Here is a 17,500-nt window from a genome sequence, read left to right as displayed (position 1 = left end):
GGGTAAATAAAACTATAAAGAGCAAAGTTCCTTCAGTTAAAGTGAATGTAATGACAGACAGACAAGAGTCTCATTGTGCTTCTCCTTTCCTCTCTGCTGCAGCACCACCAGACAAACACCACTAGATGGCGCCTTCCTCCCATCATGTCTCAGAGTCATGTCTCAGAGTCATGTCTCCAGGTGGCTCAAATACACAAGCTGAGTCAAAATGGTGTACAGTACTTCACTCAGCACGCTCACATGTAGCACGCTCACATGTTAGCACTCTTACATGTAGCACTCTTACATGTTAGCACTCTTACATGTAGCACTCTTACATGTAGCACTCTTACATGTTAGCACTCTTACATGTAGCACTCTTACATGTTAATACTCTTACATGTAGCACTCTTACATGTAGCACTCTTACATGTTAGCACTCTTACATGTAGCACTCTTACATGTTAGTACTCTTACATGTAGCACTCTTACATGTTAGTACTCTTACATGTAGCACTCTTACATGTTAGCACTCTTACATGTAGCACTCTTACATGTTAATACTCTTACATGAGTAATACCAACATATGTGCAGCTTTAATGATTTTTACCCAGAATGCCGTGTGTTTCGTGTGTGTCCAGCAGCTTTGTGCTACTCAGTGAAAATGAAATGATGTTGTGCAACAGCTGCAGTTCCCTCAGACACTTTAATTTAACTTGGGGTGGAACGTTCCCCTGAACGTGTGGAGCGTGTTCAGGTGGTTCTCCGGTTCTCGTGAGCTGCAACACTCAGATCAGTAAGCGCTGGTGTGGAAGAACGACGACAGCACGAACACGTGAAATCAGGTTCGGAGTAGAAAAGTAGAAGTTGTGCGTGTTTGTTTTTGTGCGCTGAGCTCAGAACATTCAGTTCGGTCCGTCGTGGTTCTTCTGGAAACACTGCAGCACATGTATGTTATCAGTGCACACGCTAAGCCACACGTTCTCCACCTTCTACCGTCCGGAGACGTTCCTCCAAGTCAATGAAACATCATGATGGCAACTTTTACACATCAAGAGAAAAAGAAGTGAATGAGATGAATCGACGTTGACGAACAGAATCTCCTTCAGGTGTAAAGATGTTCAGGACAAGCAGCACAGACAAGCTGTCAGGCTTTCTGCAGGACCTCAGCCTGTCAGAGGAACAACATGCGTTTAGTTTTTGTAACGTTTGTCTGGACGTCAACACCAAAGCAAACCGTGCAGAAAGAAGTCTGAAAGTCATGCAGCGTTCAGGAGAAACATCTGAGCTGAAGGACACAGGAAGTGGAAGCTAGTGTCAGCAGCTGGTCACCAGGAAACCAACACAGCCATGCTTGATACAAACAAAGAGCGGAGCTCCTTCAGCATGTTCCCAGGAGGAGACCCAGTCTGACTCCTGTGGAGAGGAGGAGGAGCCTGGAAGCAGCTCCTCATTGGTCCTGCGGGAGTCACCTGACCCGACTCCACTGCAGACTGCGGTTGTGCTCTCACCCGCATCTCCAGATGTTCAGGACTATCTACTCGCCAATAAAAATCTGTCACCTTCATGTCAGCCGAGGAGCCGCCGTGTTTCCACGGCGACGAGCAGAGCGCCGAGTCGTCCCGGCATTCAGTGACTCGGCAGGTCACAGCGAGGTTTCACGGGAGAAGCTGACGGACGGCTGCAGATGGACGCCGTTGATCTTCTGGTCTGAAGGACCTTCAGCAGGAAGCTGGAAGAGAAACACAGAACATACTCAGACTCTGTTAGTTCATAACGCTGGTTTGAGTTCTGGAGCGAACGGTGACAATAAGACTGAACTATGATGTCACTGACATGGTTTCTGGAGAAGAAGCTGTACAATCAGGCAATAATAATAATAATAATATAAGAAGAATCATATCATAATTAAATAATAATCATATCATAATAAAATAATAATAATATAAGAAGAATCATATAATAAAATAATAATATAATCATAATAATACAAGAAGAATCATATAATAATAATATAAGAATCATATCATAATAATATAAGAAGAATCATATAATAATAATAATAATATAAGAAGAATCATAATAATAATATAATAATATAAGAAGAATCATAATAATAATATAAGAAGAATCATATCATAATAAAAGAAAAAGAAGAATCATATAATAATAATATAATAATATAAGAAGAAGAATATCATAATAAAATAATAATAATATAAGAAAAAGAAGAATCATAATAACATAATAATAAAATAATAATAAGAATCTTAGCTTAATAAAATAATAATATAATAATAAGAATAATCTTAGCATAATAAAATAATAATGATATTATAATAATAATAATATAAGAAGAATCATATAATCGTAAAATAATAAAATAATAACAATAATCATATAATATAATAATAAAAGAATAATCATATAATAATAAAAGAATAATAATATAATAATTTAAGAAGAAGAATGATATAATAATATAAGAATAACATAAGAAGAATCATATAATAAAATAATAATATAATAAGAATCATATCATAATAATATAAGAAGAAGAATATAAGAAGAATCATATAATAATAAAATAATAATATAATAAACATATTATTATAATAATAAAAGAATCATATAATAATAATAATAATAATATGGGAAGAATCGTATAATAATAATAATATAAAATAATTATAATAATATAATAATACTAATAATAAAATAATTCAGTTGTCTTTTTACAATTGTTTTGTTAGACGAGTTTACAGAGAAATGTGAGGAGGTTAGGAGGAGGTTCAAGGATCTGAGCAGGTTCAAGGATCCGAGGAGGTCAGGAGGAGGTTCAAGGATCTGAGGAGGTTCAAGGATCCGAGGAGGTCAGGAGGAGGTTCAAGGATCCAAGGAGGTCAGGAGGAGGCTCAAGGATCCAAGGACGTCAGGAGGAGGTTCAAGGATCCGAAGAGGTAAAGAGGAGGTTCAAGGATCCGAGGAGGTCAGGAGGAGGTTCAAGGATCCGAGAAGGTCAGGAGGAGGTTCAAGGATCCGAGAAGGTCAGGAGGAGGTTCAAGGATCCGAGGAGGTCAGGAGGAGGTTCAAGAATCCGAAGACGTCAGGAGGAGGTTCAAGGATCCGAGGAGGTCAGGAGGAGGAATACTGAACACTGAGACTGTAAACACTGTCGTTACTCGAGGAGATTCCACAGAGAAACGAGACAGAAGAAGAAGGAAGTGAAAAGTGTCTTTGTGTTGTGTTCCTGGTTTTGGTGCCAGTCTGATATGAAGAGTTCCTGATATGAAGAGTTCCTGACATGAAGAGTTCCTGACATGAAGAGTTCCTGATATGAAGAGTTCCTGACATGAAGAGTTCATGACATGAAGAGTTCCTGATATGAAGAGTTCCTGATATGAATATTCTCTCATGAAGTCAGAAGTGACTTCAGCTGCAGTGAAAACGTTCCACATTCATGAATATGTAACGTAACACGGAGGCTCATTGAAGATCAGGTGGAAACCAGAAGAACCACTTTTCAAGAGAAATGTACTTGGACTGGTCCCAGACTGAGGGAGGATGAAGATGAAAAACAACTGGTGCATTGTGGGTAGAAGGACTTACTGCCTGCAGGCTGCTGTCGGCTGCCATGTTGATGTTGTGTCTCTTCAGATCCGACTTGATTAAAGCTGAAACAAAACAAGATGGATTCAATATTTGGTTTGATAAACACACACACACACACACACACACACACACACACACACACACACACACACACACACACACACACACACACACACACACACACACACACACACCTGTGAGAAATATTCCCAGGAAGATCCAGGCGCAGAGGAAGAGATTTCCAGCCAGAGGATTGTAGTCTTTCATCAGTTCTCCCTGAATCAGAGTGAAGATGATCCCAAATATCTACACACACACACACACACACACACACACACACACACACACACACACACACACACACACACACACACACACACACACACACACACACACACACACACATCATTAGAGCCTCTCGTGACAGTCTGTATAAGGCAGGGGTGGGCAATTATTTTTTCCATGGGGCCACATGAGAAACAGAAAATATTGTGGAGGGCCTATCCTAATGAATAAAACACTTCAAAATAAAAGCACTGCAGCTTTAGTCCATGCAAAAATAAATTAGAAATTAAATTAGAAAATAAGTAAAATTAGTAAAAAGAAGTAAAATTAGAAAATATGTTTATTTTGTAATTTCCAATCAACCTCACATGGGCCAGTCAGAATCAACCAAAGGGCCACATGTGGCCCGCGGGCCACACAATGCCCAGGTCTGGTATTAAGTGTTATTATTCAGCACTAGAGAACATCGGGGATCTTATGGAGCTTCTGAACCTGAGCGAAAGCATTGAGGAGTCCTGACGACGTCCCTTCAGACTCTGGGTACGTGATCTCTACTCCGAACTCAAAGCCCAGAGGAAGGTAGCCGGTCATGAAGAACCTGGAGAACACCATCAATCAGTCAGTCAGTCAATCAGTCAATTAATCAATCAATCAATCAATCAAACTGTAAACTTAAAGCTTCTTTCATAATTGAACTATAAATGATCGACATAATAATAATAATATATAAAATAATAATAAACACCATATCAGCTCCGCCCCTCAAAATGTCAATGAAAAAGACAAAAATAGTTCAGAATGAATTTAAACAATAGAACAAATAAAGATTTATGGTTAAGATAGTAAAAGACTCATAAATAAAATATCTCAAGCAATAAAAAAAACTATTTGAATGAAAGAAGTTATGGAAACAGAATAAAACCCAATAACCTGTTTAATATGCAAACAAATCTTTTTATTATTATTCTGTCAGGTCTATTTCTGATGTTGTGGTGTAAATGTGAACACACACTCACACACACACACACACACACACACACACACACACACACACACACACACACACACACACACACACACACACACACACACACACACACTGGTCGGGTCGTACCCCAGAACTCCTGCTGTGAAGAACACCAGCTCGATGTTCTTGAGGTCCAGAGTGAAGGTGAACACCAGCATCCCCAGGAAGGAAAGCCCATATACGGTCAGCGTGGTCATCCTGACGGACAGCAGCACCACATGTCACTCAGCCATCACTGATAATCATCCTCCACACACAAATCAGCTGATCACTAGGTATGAAGGTGTCCACATGTGACATCACTAACTGTATATTTATGCTCCTGTGACATCACTAACTCCTGTAGCTGGATCATATGACAGCCTGGTGTGAGTCGTACTTGTACGTCTTGGTGTGGTCCAGCCACAGCCCACAGAGGATGGAGCCCACCATCCCAGCCAGCACCAGGGTCAGACCGATCCGCCCGGCGTTCAGCTCCTGGTTCTGAGGAGAGGAGACCCGATTTCTGTCAGAACCACCGACCTGCTTCAAACTCCACACACACACACACACACAGGTTCCTTACACAACCAGACACAGGTCACATGATGTGGGAGTATGTACATGCGGGGGGTGGGGGGGTGGGGGTATGTGAGGCTGAAGTCTCAGTGTGTGTGTGTGTAGGTGTATATGTGTGTGTGTGTGTGTGTGTGTGTGTGTGTGTGTGTGTGTGTGTGTGTGTGTGTGTGTGTGTGTGTGTGTGTGTGTGTGTGTGTTATGGTGGGGAGCAGGCATGATTGACAGCAGATAACCAGCTGTCATTGTTTATCCAACATCCAGTTGGTTTCTAAGTCTCCAACAGGAACCAGAACCAGAACCAGAACCGTGTGCAGACAGGTGACTGGACCTGCTTCATATCTGCAGTCCTCCTCTTTCAGTCACGACCTTTGACCCCATGAGGGTTAAACACACACAGCTCGGATGATGGGATGTAGAGAAGGTGTTGTACCTCGTAGCAGGCCGTGATCATCTGGCTGAGAAGCGTTGAGACGGAGTAGAAGGAGCCCGTCATTATTCCTGCACACACACACACACACACACACATGAACACACATGAACACTACACACACACACACATGAACACTACACACACACACACATGAACACACATGAACACTACACACACACACACATGAACACTACACACACACACACATGAACACACATGAACACTACACACACACACACATGAACACACATGAACACTACACACACACACATGAACACTGCACACACATACACGAACACACATGAACACTACACACACACACACATGAACACACATGAACACTACACACACACACACATGAACACACATGAACACTACACACACACACATGAACACTACACACACATACACGAACACACATGAACACTACACACACACACATGAACACTACACACACATACACGAACACACATGAACACTACACACACACACACACACACACACGAACACAACAACCACACACACACACATGAACACAACAACCACACACATGAACCCTACACACATACACACACACACATGAACACACATGAACCCTACACACACACACGAACACAACAACCACACACACATGAACACACACACATGAACACAACAACCACACACATGAACACTACACACACACACACATGAACACACATGAACCCTACACACACACACACATGAACACTAATCACACACACATGAACACTACACACACACACACACACGAACACACATGAACACTACACACACACACACATGAACACACATGAACACTACACACACACACACACATGAACACTACACACACACGAACACTACACACACACACACATGAACACTACACACACACGAACACTGCACACACACGAACACTACACACACACACACACACACATGAACACACACGAACACTACACACACACACATGAACAATACACACACACGAACACTACACACACACGAACACCACACACACACACGAACACACATGAACACTACACACACACGAACACTACACACACACACACACGAACACACATGAAAACTACACACACACATGAACACTACACACACACACACGAACACTACACACACACACACATGAACACACACGAACACTACACACACACACGAACACACATGAACACTGCACACACACAAACACTACACACACACACACACACACGAACACTACACACACACACACGAACACTGCACACACACACACAAACACACACACACACACACACACACACACACACACACACACACACACACACACACACACACACACACACACAAACACTACACACACACACACACGAACACTACACACACACACACGAACACTGCACACACACACACGAACACTACACACACACACACACACACACACACACACACACACACACACACACACACACACACACACACACACACACACACACACACACACACTCACGCAGCCCCTCTGATTGGCCGTTGCTAGGTAACAGTCCTGCCAGCTGGTTGTGAGTCAGCAGCAGGTGTATTCTCACCGTAGGTGATGAGCAGCAGGACGAAGGCTTTGTTCTTCATCAGGTTGATGATGGACTGCCGGTAGGAGTAGTCTTCGGGGGGGGAGCCCGGCAGCACCGCCTGGGCCTGGCTGGGGGGGAGGGGGGGTCGGTCCGTTACGACTGGAGAAAGGAGAACAGAGGAGTCGGTCTCCTTCTCCTGCTCCCGTACAGCCCCAGAGATTCTCTAATCTAATCCGTCTCCTTCCTTAATCCCAAACTCCTGATCCACCCTGTCAATGGAGGACATTTCTATTCTTCTGAGGACACACAGGTTGCAGTCAACACGAGTCTGAGGACACTGAACCAGCAACCCCAGCAACCCTAGCAACCCCAGCAACCCCAGCAACCCCAGCAACCCATGCAACCCCAGCAACCCTAGCAACACTAGCAACCCTAGCAACCCCAGCAACACTAGCAACCCCAGCAACCCTAGCAACCCCAGCAACACTAGCAACACTAGCAACCCCAGCAACACTAGCAACCCTAGCAACCCCAGCAACCCTAGCAACACTAGCAACCCTAGCAACACTAGCAACCCTAGCAACCCCAGCAAGCCTAGCAACCCAAGCAACACTAGCAACCCAAGCAACACTAGCAACCCAAGCAACCCCAGCAAGCCTAGCAACCCCAGCAACACTAGCAACCCTAGCAACACTAGCAACCCCAGCAAGCCTAGCAACCCAGCAAGCCTAGCAACCGCAGCAACCCTAGCAACACTAGCAACCGCAGCAACACTAGCAACCCCAGCAACCCTAGCAACCCCAGCAACACTAGCAACCCCAGCAAGCCTAGCAACCCCAGCAAACCCAGCAACACAAGCAACCCTAGCAACCCCAGCAACACTAGCAACCCCAGCAACACTAGCAACACGAGCAACCCCAGCAAGCCTAGCAACCACAGCAACACTAGCAACCCCAGCAACACTAGCAACCCAAGCAACCCCAGCAAGCCTAGCAACCCTAGCAACCCAGCAAGCCTAGCAACCGCAGCAACCCCAGCAACACTAGCAACACGAGCAACCCCAGCAAGCCTAGCAACCCCAGCAACACAAGCAACCCCAGCAAGCCTAGCAACACTAGCAACCCTAGCAACACTAGCAACACAAGCAACCCCAGCAACACTAGCAATCCCAGCAACCCCAGCAACCTAAGCAACCCAAGCAATCCCAGCAACCCCAGCAACCTAAGCAACCCTAGCAACCCCAGCGTGTGTCTGTGTTGGTTACCGATCACCGTGAGGACGAAGAGGACCGTGGAGACAGCAGCTGTTCCGTAGAACATGATGCTGATGTTCTGACCCGTCACTTCAACATCTGTCGGCTTGTAGGGAACCAGAACTGGAGGCAACAGGAAGCCGATGGCCGTCCCCAGCTGGAGACACGGACATGGAGACACGGACATGGAGACACGGACATGTAGACACGGGGGACGCAAGGGGACACGGAGAGACACGGGGGACGCAGGGGGACACGGACAGACGCGGAGGGGCACGGGGGACGCAGGTGGACACGGAGAGACACGGGGGGACGCAGGGGGACATGGAGAGACACGGGGGGACATGGAAAGACACGGAGAGACAGAGAAATATGGTTACTAACAGGACTACTGTTGTTGTCATGCTGTGTTATTATATCAAACATTTAATGTTATTATATCAAAAATTTAATGTTATTATATCAAATATTTAATGTGTTATTATATCAAACATTTAATGTTATTATATCAAACATTTAATGTGTTATTATATCAAACATTTAATGTTATTATATCAAACATTTAATATGTTATTATATCAAACATTTAATGTTATTATATCAAACATTTAATGTGTTATTATATCAAATATTTAATGTGTTATTATATCAAACATGTAATTTCTGCTCTATTATGTTCTCTTCTATTGTTTTTAATTACTGCATTCATAAATTTTCTATAAATTCAGTTCTACTCTGAATCTGAATTAAAACAGTGAATTATATTCTGTTCTATAAATCGATAGTTTTTCTCTTCATTTAATTCCATGTTATTATATTCATTGTAATCGGTTCCTCACCGTCAAACCGAAAACACTCTGAAACAGCCTGTCAATAATCGGTGGCACGCGCACACACGCTCGAGCGCCTCTCACCTGGTTCCCCAGCACGGCTGCGGCGCACGCGGTGGACACCTCGCGGGGTCCGAACCACACCGAGGCGATGCGGGACGGCAGGCCGAGGATGAACACCTGCGCCACGGAGCAGATGACCTGCGCGGTGACGGTGACTCCGAACAGCTCGGGGCTCACGCTCGCGCACTTCAGACAGGCGCCGGCGCAGTTGAGGCCGGCGCCCAGCAGGGCCGTTAACCGGAGCCCCTTCCGGTCCAGCAGCCAGGTGGCGGGGAAGATGAGCGGCACGTAGGCGACCATGTAGACGATGGAGAGCCAGTTGACCTTGTCGCTGGTCACGTGGTAGTATCCGGTGAACACGTTGGTGATGATGCTGTACTGGATCCACTGGAAGGCGTTCACCAGGGAGTACAGGCTGAACACGGCCAGCACGCAGAACCGGCGCCGGTACAGTCGGGTCTCCAGCTTCTTCCCGTCCTCCTCCTCTCCTCCTCCGTCAGGGAGCATCGCCTCTCGTTCATCCGGCGGCACCTCCTTCTCCTGCTCCAGGTGCCGGGTGGTGTCTGCCTCCTCCGCCCCGCCCGCCGGCGCCGCCCCGTACGTCGGATCCTCGCCCCGCTCGGCTGCTCCCTCCAGCCCGGGACTCTTCCCGCCGACCGTGATGGCGTCAGGTGCGCCGGTATCCGCGCGCAGATGCTCCTGCACGAGCTCCCCGGCCACCATGATGCCGGTTCAGTGTCTGTTCGTGTGTTTCCGCCAGCAGAGAGATGATGTCAGACGATCAGCTGAGAGGGCGTTAACGGTACCGTAAATAACCGTAAATAACCAGAACATGAACCAGGAGGAGACTCCACACTTCCTTAGTATCACCATCCCCTTTAACACGTGCTGCTCCTTTTAAAACACCCCTCGTGACCGGCTCCTCCGAGCCCGCGTGCTGCCTACCTCCCTCTATCTTTTGTTCAGCCGACGCTGTCACGCGCCCTTCCGATGCTGATGAGCCAATAGAAGAGCAGCACGAGCCTGTAGTGTCCCGTCGTCATGTAGGTGAGTTTAATCTGTGATGATGCAACAATTAGTGTTAATATTAACCCTCCATCATCATCATCATCGAGTTTAATTAATACAATATATTCTCTTCAGTCTGTTAATGAATCATTAAAAATAATAATTGTAATAAGACAACTTTTACCGAACCTTAATTCATACAATTAAATCATCAGATATTTTTGAAATATTCCTGGATATTTCACTGAAGTTTACAGAATCTGTTTATATTTTAGACCTAATTAAAAAAACAGACTATTAAATGAATTTATCTGAGTTTAAGTTGTTAGTTGTTCCTGAATACATCAGAAAATGTAAAACAATGGAATAACTGATCAGACAGATCAATAAAGTCACCTGTTAGCCGACTGCTTCATGGATATTTATATTTGTTATATTTTAACTCAATGTATTTCATTTCATGCATTTTACTTATTGTCTACATTTTTAAATGTTCCTCTATATGTGACACACTGAAGGTCATTTTTATCTGTGACTCACATGGAGCTGCTTGTATGAAAGATTTCATATTTAAATCAAGTTTATTTTTATAATAGTTTGTGACTTTAAATGGTAGTTTTGATAATAAATTCATTTTTAGGTTTTCCTCCAGATCAATGAGAACACAAGAGTCCTTCAGTTGTCAGTCGGTGGATCATGTGACTGTGTGTGTGTGTGTGTGTGTGTGTGTGTGTGTGTGTGTGTGTGTGTGTGTGTGTGGGGGGGGGGGCAGAGAGGATAGAAGAGAGCTCTCACTCTGTCCCTGTTTTCTGGTACCAAGCAGGTAATTAATCTGTTGGACATTTTGTGTTGGTACGATTATAAAACGATATCTTCATCAAACATGTCATTTGTGGTTCGTGTTGGTATTTTGGGTTTTAATAGATCTTGACTCCGGAAGATACTTTTTCAAGATTTTATTTAAATCCAATGAATTAAAGACAGAAGTATGTGTTTATTATTTAGCCTGGACAGCTGTTTGTGTGTGTGATGTCCCTCCTGATTGGTACTGTGCATCGAGATCAGCTGATGGACGGCGTCTCCACACAAAGTCAAGTTTTGATCCTACAGCTTCAAGTCAATTTTGATTAAATTCAGTAACGTGTTTAAAAAGTGGTCTGATAGCTTGTGTTTTAAAATAGGCCATAAAAAAATTTTTTTTTAAAAAAGGTCAATTTAATTTAATATAATTAACCTGATGAACAGTAGTCCCCCCCAAAAAGAAATGCAATAAGTGTGTTTTGTAGTGACTCATCCTCCCAAACAAAAGATCTTTGACACGCAGGGCTTCTTGTGGTTCCCTGTTGCTGTGGAAACGAAACGGCATCACAAACTGACCAGGTCTCCTTTGGACGGTTTCTAGAAGGAATATTTCTCCATTATAAAATAAAGGCAGCATGTCGGGGGGGGGCACCCTGCTGCAGCTCAACCTGCGGAGGGAGACGTGGTGTCAGGCGGAGGGGAAGCCCCGGCAGTCCTGGGACCGGCCCGAGAGGAGGCACTACCGGGCTCACCGGCAGACCGGCCCGGTCCTCCGACCCGCTCCGACCGGCACCGAGCTGCAGACGCCCGCCAAGCGGCCACAGAGGAAGCACTTCGAGGAGAGCTGTAAGGAGTTCAGAGTTCATCAAAGTACTTTCAAAATGTTCCAGTTTTATTATCTGATGACTGTTATCAGTGGAACACATATAAGTATGAACATCTGGAACATTTCAGGCAGATCATCTGAACAACATCCTCTCAAATCTTTGGAGATGACTGTAATTCCTGAGTTTAAACTGTGACATCATCTATCAGAAATGATGTCTGATTGTGACAGATTCTCATATTTAATATGTTTAAAAGCAGAACATCCAACTGTCTTCTGTCTGTGATGAATCTTCTCTTCCAGATAAATCTCACCTGGTGTAGACGGCTGCATCCTCCTGAACACAATCAGCTGACGGTGCAGAAAAACACCGGACCGAGCCGGTTCATTCAGAACCACCACGTTGGACAGGATGACATCACAACACGGAGAACCTGGACTTCTGTTTGTGTCTGTGAACATGAATCTGTTTGTTTGTGTCTGTGAACATGAATCTGTTTGTTTGTGTCTGTGAACATGAATCTGTTTGTTTGTGTCTGTGAACATGAATCTGTTTGTTTGTGTCTGTGAACATGAATCTGTTTGTTTGTGTCTGTGAACTGTTCCACACTGACTTGTTTAAGAAGTGTCACTCCATCAGTTTTACAGATATTCATAGTTCAGTTATAACTATGAGATGTCTTGAATATTTATCTGGAACCACCTCCTTCATTTCAATCAATACTCCAAAGAGTCGCAACTAAATTCCTTTAAACTCCTAATAAATCCTTGTAGTGCCATTAGTGATGTTTGGGTGAAGATAGTTGACATGCTCGTTAACTAGTTAATGCTCGTTCACTAGTTAAAGAGCATTAATGCTCTTTAACTAGTGAACAACAGTAACAATTCAAACGGAGGTAAATACAATAACAATAACTCACAATAACTCACCTCTGGCAAAATCCATCACAGTACAAAAACACTGTTGACTGTGTTTCTTGGTTGCTTGTATATTGTATGTATATTATATATATATAGATATATACTGTATGTATATATATATATATATATATGTTGACTGTGTTTATTGGTTTGTTGTATATAATATATATAGATATTTAATGTACTGTATATATACTGTATGTACTGTGCATTTTATATTTTATATTTATATTTTTTATTTTATTGCTTTTCTATTATATTATTCTATTCTATTATTATTTTATTCTATTGTTTCTATTATTGCTCCTGTATGTATGCTGCTGTGGCGAATAAATTTCCCCTCGGGGATTAATAAAGTATATACCTACCTACCTACCTACGTAAAACAGAGACTGAGGACATTTCTTTACTAAACTTGGTGAAATGTGACTTTTAGTACTTTCAATGAATGATTAATGATCAATGAAAGAAACAAGAAATATCTGTCTCACCTCCCCTCCTCCCTGCAGAGGCCTCAGAGACCCCCCCACCACACACACACACACACACACACACCGTCAGACTCAGTAAAGTGAAATAATAATAATATGGATGGTGTTGAGATTGTTTGAGTACCTGAGGCTTCACGCTGCCAGACCCCCCCCCCCCCCCCCCGAATCTGGGAGGAAGGAATTAAAGGTGAAACCATGAATAACAAATAGGATGACCTCCAGCTGGGTGCAGATGTGCAGATCAATGTTTGTGTTCTCACAGTTTCTCTCAGGTCTGTTTTACTAAAGTTTGGCGCTTATTATCTTTAAAGCAGATAATGTATTTATGTATAAATATCATGAACGTATAGTTTTCAGTCAAATAACTCCTCATCAGCCTCCATACTGAACTCTTACTGCACAAACACATGCCACGAAAGTTTAACTGTTTCAGGTGGTGTGTGATTTAATACATACATACATATGTCTACATATATATTTATATATGTGTGTGTGTATATATAGATATATGTGTGTATATATATATATATATATATACAGCCAATGACACCAACAGACTTAACAAACTGGTGAAGAAGGCCGGCTCCATCATCGGCTACAAACTGGACAGTCTGGAAAAGGAGGTGGAGAGGAGGACGCTGAACAAACTATTGTCCATCTTGGATAATCCTGTCCACCCTCTCCACCTGCTGCAGGGACAGAGGAGGACGTTCTCCAAAAGATTCCTCCAGCTGCTGTCACAAGGACAGATACAGGAGATCATTCCTGATACAGGAGATCATTCCAGATACAGGAGATCATTCCAGATACAGGAGATCATTCCAGGAGATCATTCCAGATACAGGATCATTCCTGATACAGAGATCATTCCAGATACAGGAGATCATTCTGATACAGGAGATCATTCCAGATACAGGAGATCATTCCTGATACAGGAGATCATTCCAGGAGATCATTCCAGATACAGGAGATCATTCCAGATACAGGAGATCATTCCAGATACAGGAGATCATTCCTGATACAGGAGATCATTCCTGATTCCTGATACAGGAGATCATTCCTGATACAGGAGATCATTCCAGATACAGGAGATCATTCCAGATACAGGAGATCATTCCAGATACAGGAGATCATTCCAGATACAGGAGATCATTCCAGATACAGGAGATCATTCCTGATACAGGAGATCATTCCTGATACAGGAGATCATTCCTGATACAGGAGATCATTCCTGATACAGGAGATCATTCCAGATACAGGAGATCATTCCTGATACAGGAGATCATTCCAGATACAAGAGATCATTCCTGATACAGGAGATCATTCCTGATACAGGAGATCATTCCAGATACAGGAGATCATTCCAGATACAGGAGATCATTCCTGATACAGGAGATCATTCCAGATACAGGAGATCATTCCTGATACAGGAGATCATTCCAGATACAGGAGATCATTCCAGATACAGGAGATCATTCCAGATACAGGAGATCATTCCTGATACAGGAGATCATTCCAGATACAGGAGATCATTCCTGCCGACCACAATAAGACTGTACAATAACTCACCTCTGGCAAAATCCATCACACAACAATAACACTGTTGACTGTTTCTTGGTTGTTTGTATATAATATATATAGATATATATATACTGTACTGTATATACTGTGCATTTTATATTTTTTACTGATATTTTACTGATATTTTATTGCTTTCTATTATTCTATTATTATCTTATTGCTTCTGTATGCTGCTGTAGCGAAAAAATTTCCCCTTGGGGATTAATAAAGTAACTACCTAACCTAACCTACCCTAACCTAACCTAACCTAGTGGACAAACACCATGAACAATGTAAAGATATTCTGCAGTCTAGAGCCTCTTTCTATTAAACACAAGTTACTTCGAGCTCTTTTAAGGCCTTTACCTCTTCAAACTCACGGGCTGATATATGACAGAGACAGTCAGCGGATCCATACTCCATTAAAAGTCAAAAAATAAGATCGAAGAGACGAAACAATTCCAGAAAATGTGACTGTGGCCGTTTTGTAGTGATGTTACGAGATGTGTCGACGCTTCGAAGCGTGTGTCGAGTAACGGAGGGGGCGTTTCCTCGAAGCGGAAGTTAGCAGTCGGACCAGGAAGTGACACAATCAATTCCGGTTTGCGTGCAAAAATCAAAACAAACAGTTGGCGGCAAAGATGGAGTCGGTGGAGAGAGAAACGTTTCGCAGAGAGGACGAGAAGCAGGAATACAGAGTTCAAGTTACCTCGAAGAAGAAAGTCATCGAGCAGACCAACAAATACAAAGAGGTTCTAAAGACGGTTCTGGACGGACAGCCGGACGGAACCGAGGAGGCGACGATGGTTCTGCTGCAGGAGCTGCTGGCGGTGGGTCCTTTTTAGGATTGATCCACCAAACCCCATTCAAAAAACAGCCAATTTAACGTCTGGTCATGTTCTGTTCTGATGAAGGTTCTATTACAGTTTATAACGTTAGTTGTTGGAGGAGAACTGAGTTAAATAAGGTGGAACCACACCAGAGACAGAGAACTGAGTTAAATAAGGTGGAACCACACCAGAGACAGATAACAGAGTTAAATAAGACAGAACCACACCAGAGACGGAGAACTGAGTTAAATAAGGTGGAACCACACTAGAGACAGATAACAGAGTTAAATAAGATAGAACCACACCAGAGACGGAGAACTGAGTTAAATAAGGTGGAACCACACCAGAGACAGATAACAGAGTTAAATAAGACAGAACCACACCAGAGACGGAGAACTGAGTTAAATAAGGTGGAACCACACTAGAGACAGATAACAGAGTTAAATAAGATAGAACCACACCAGAGACGGAGAACTGAGTTAAATAAGGTAGAACCACACTAGAGACGGAGAACTGAGTTAAATAAGGTGGAACCACACTAGAGACAGATAACAGAGTTAAATAAGATAGAACCACACCAGAGAACTGAGTTAAATAAGGTGGAACCACACTAGAGACAGATAACAGAGTTAAATAAGATAGAACCACACCAGAGACGGAGAACTGAGTTAAATAAGGTGGAACCACACTAGAGACAGATAACAGAGTTAAATAAGATAGAACCACACCAGAGACGGAGAACTGAGTTAAATAAGATAGAACCACACTAGAGACGGAGAACTGAGTTAAATAAGGTGGAACCACACTAGAGACGGAGAACTGAGTTAAATAAGGTAGAACCACACTAGAGACGGAGAACTGAGTTAAATAAGGTAGAACCACACTAGAGACGGAGAACTGAGTTAAATAAGGTGGAACCACACTAGAGACAGATAACTGAGTTAAATAAGGTAGAACCACACCAGAGACGGAGAACTGAGTTAAATAAGGTAGAACCACACTAGAGACAGAACAGAGTTAAATAAGGTAGAACCACACTAGAGACAGAACAGAGTTAAATAAGGTAGAACCACACTAGAGACAGAACAGAGTTAAATAAGGTAGAACCACACTTGAGCCAGAACAGAGTTAAGTAAGTTGGAACCACACTAGAAACAGAGAACTGAGTTAAATAAGATAGAACCACAATAGAGACAGAGAACAGAGTTAAATAAGATAGAACCACACTAGAGACGGAGAACAGAGTTAAATAAGGTGGAACCACACTGGAGACAGAGAACTGAGTTAAATAAGATAGAACCACACTAGAGACGGAGAACTGAGTTAAATAAGGTGGAACCACACTAGAGACGGAGAACTGAGTTAAATAAGATAGAACCACACTAGAGACGGAGAACTGAGTTAAATAAGGTGGAACCACACTAGAGACGGAGAACAGAGTTAAATAAGATAGAACCACAC

At 43.0% G+C, this 17,500-nt stretch overlaps 3 protein-coding genes across 3 annotated transcripts in view; 2 read left to right on the top strand and 1 right to left on the bottom strand.

Annotated features, from left to right (window-relative positions):
- flvcr1 (FLVCR choline and heme transporter 1) overlaps positions 1 to 10,760 on the bottom strand; it is an 11,725-nt gene extending 965 nt beyond the window's left edge. Inside the window, exons 1-10 of the mRNA XM_069725111.1 lie at positions 9,624 to 10,760; positions 8,722 to 8,866; positions 7,476 to 7,616; positions 5,893 to 5,960; positions 5,284 to 5,387; positions 4,992 to 5,102; positions 4,370 to 4,475; positions 3,787 to 3,898; positions 3,590 to 3,654; positions 1 to 1,712 (exon numbers count right to left, since the gene is read on the bottom strand). The exon at positions 1 to 1,712 is cut by the window's left edge and continues 965 nt beyond it. Of these exons, the coding sequence (XP_069581212.1) occupies positions 1,626 to 1,712; positions 3,590 to 3,654; positions 3,787 to 3,898; positions 4,370 to 4,475; positions 4,992 to 5,102; positions 5,284 to 5,387; positions 5,893 to 5,960; positions 7,476 to 7,616; positions 8,722 to 8,866; positions 9,624 to 10,325 (1,641 nt within the window). The 5' untranslated portion in view covers positions 10,326 to 10,760 and the 3' untranslated portion in view covers positions 1 to 1,625. The remainder of the gene's footprint in view (positions 1,713 to 3,589; positions 3,655 to 3,786; positions 3,899 to 4,369; positions 4,476 to 4,991; positions 5,103 to 5,283; positions 5,388 to 5,892; positions 5,961 to 7,475; positions 7,617 to 8,721; positions 8,867 to 9,623) is intronic.
- A 1,286-nt stretch (positions 10,761 to 12,046) lies between these two features.
- Positions 12,047 to 13,132, top strand: spata45 (spermatogenesis associated 45). The gene is made up of 2 exons (XM_069725110.1): positions 12,047 to 12,257; positions 12,541 to 13,132. The coding sequence occupies exons 1-2, from the start codon at positions 12,047 to 12,049 to the stop codon at positions 12,558 to 12,560; spliced, it is 231 nt and encodes a 76-aa protein (XP_069581211.1). The 3' UTR covers positions 12,561 to 13,132.
- Positions 13,133 to 15,812: 2,680 nt separating this feature from the next.
- The window catches only part of nsl1 (NSL1 component of MIS12 kinetochore complex), a 3,475-nt gene continuing 1,787 nt past the window's right edge, over positions 15,813 to 17,500 (top strand). Inside the window, exon 1 of the mRNA XM_069725106.1 lies at positions 15,813 to 16,039. Within this exon, the coding sequence (XP_069581207.1) occupies positions 15,851 to 16,039 (189 nt within the window). The 5' untranslated portion in view covers positions 15,813 to 15,850. The remainder of the gene's footprint in view (positions 16,040 to 17,500) is intronic.

This window comes from Brachyistius frenatus, unplaced genomic scaffold (genome assembly GCF_029030835.1).
Source record: "Brachyistius frenatus isolate BFR_SWC_R1_liver_20210118 unplaced genomic scaffold, ASM2903083v1 Contig_409, whole genome shotgun sequence".
In the NCBI taxonomy this organism is placed as follows: domain Eukaryota; kingdom Metazoa; phylum Chordata; class Actinopteri; family Embiotocidae; genus Brachyistius; species Brachyistius frenatus.
This window is presented reverse-complemented; position numbering and strand designations above follow the sequence as displayed.

Bases quoted from the DNA above. Each gene is read 5' to 3' on its own strand.
- spata45 (XM_069725110.1), top strand. From the start codon at position 12,047: ATGTCGGGGGGGGGCACCCTGCTGCAGCTCAACCTGCGGAGGGAGACG. The intron at 12,258-12,540 runs GTAAGGAGTTCA...CTTCTCTTCCAG, and splicing joins GAAGCACTTCGAGGAGAGCT to ATAAATCTCACCTGGTGTAG.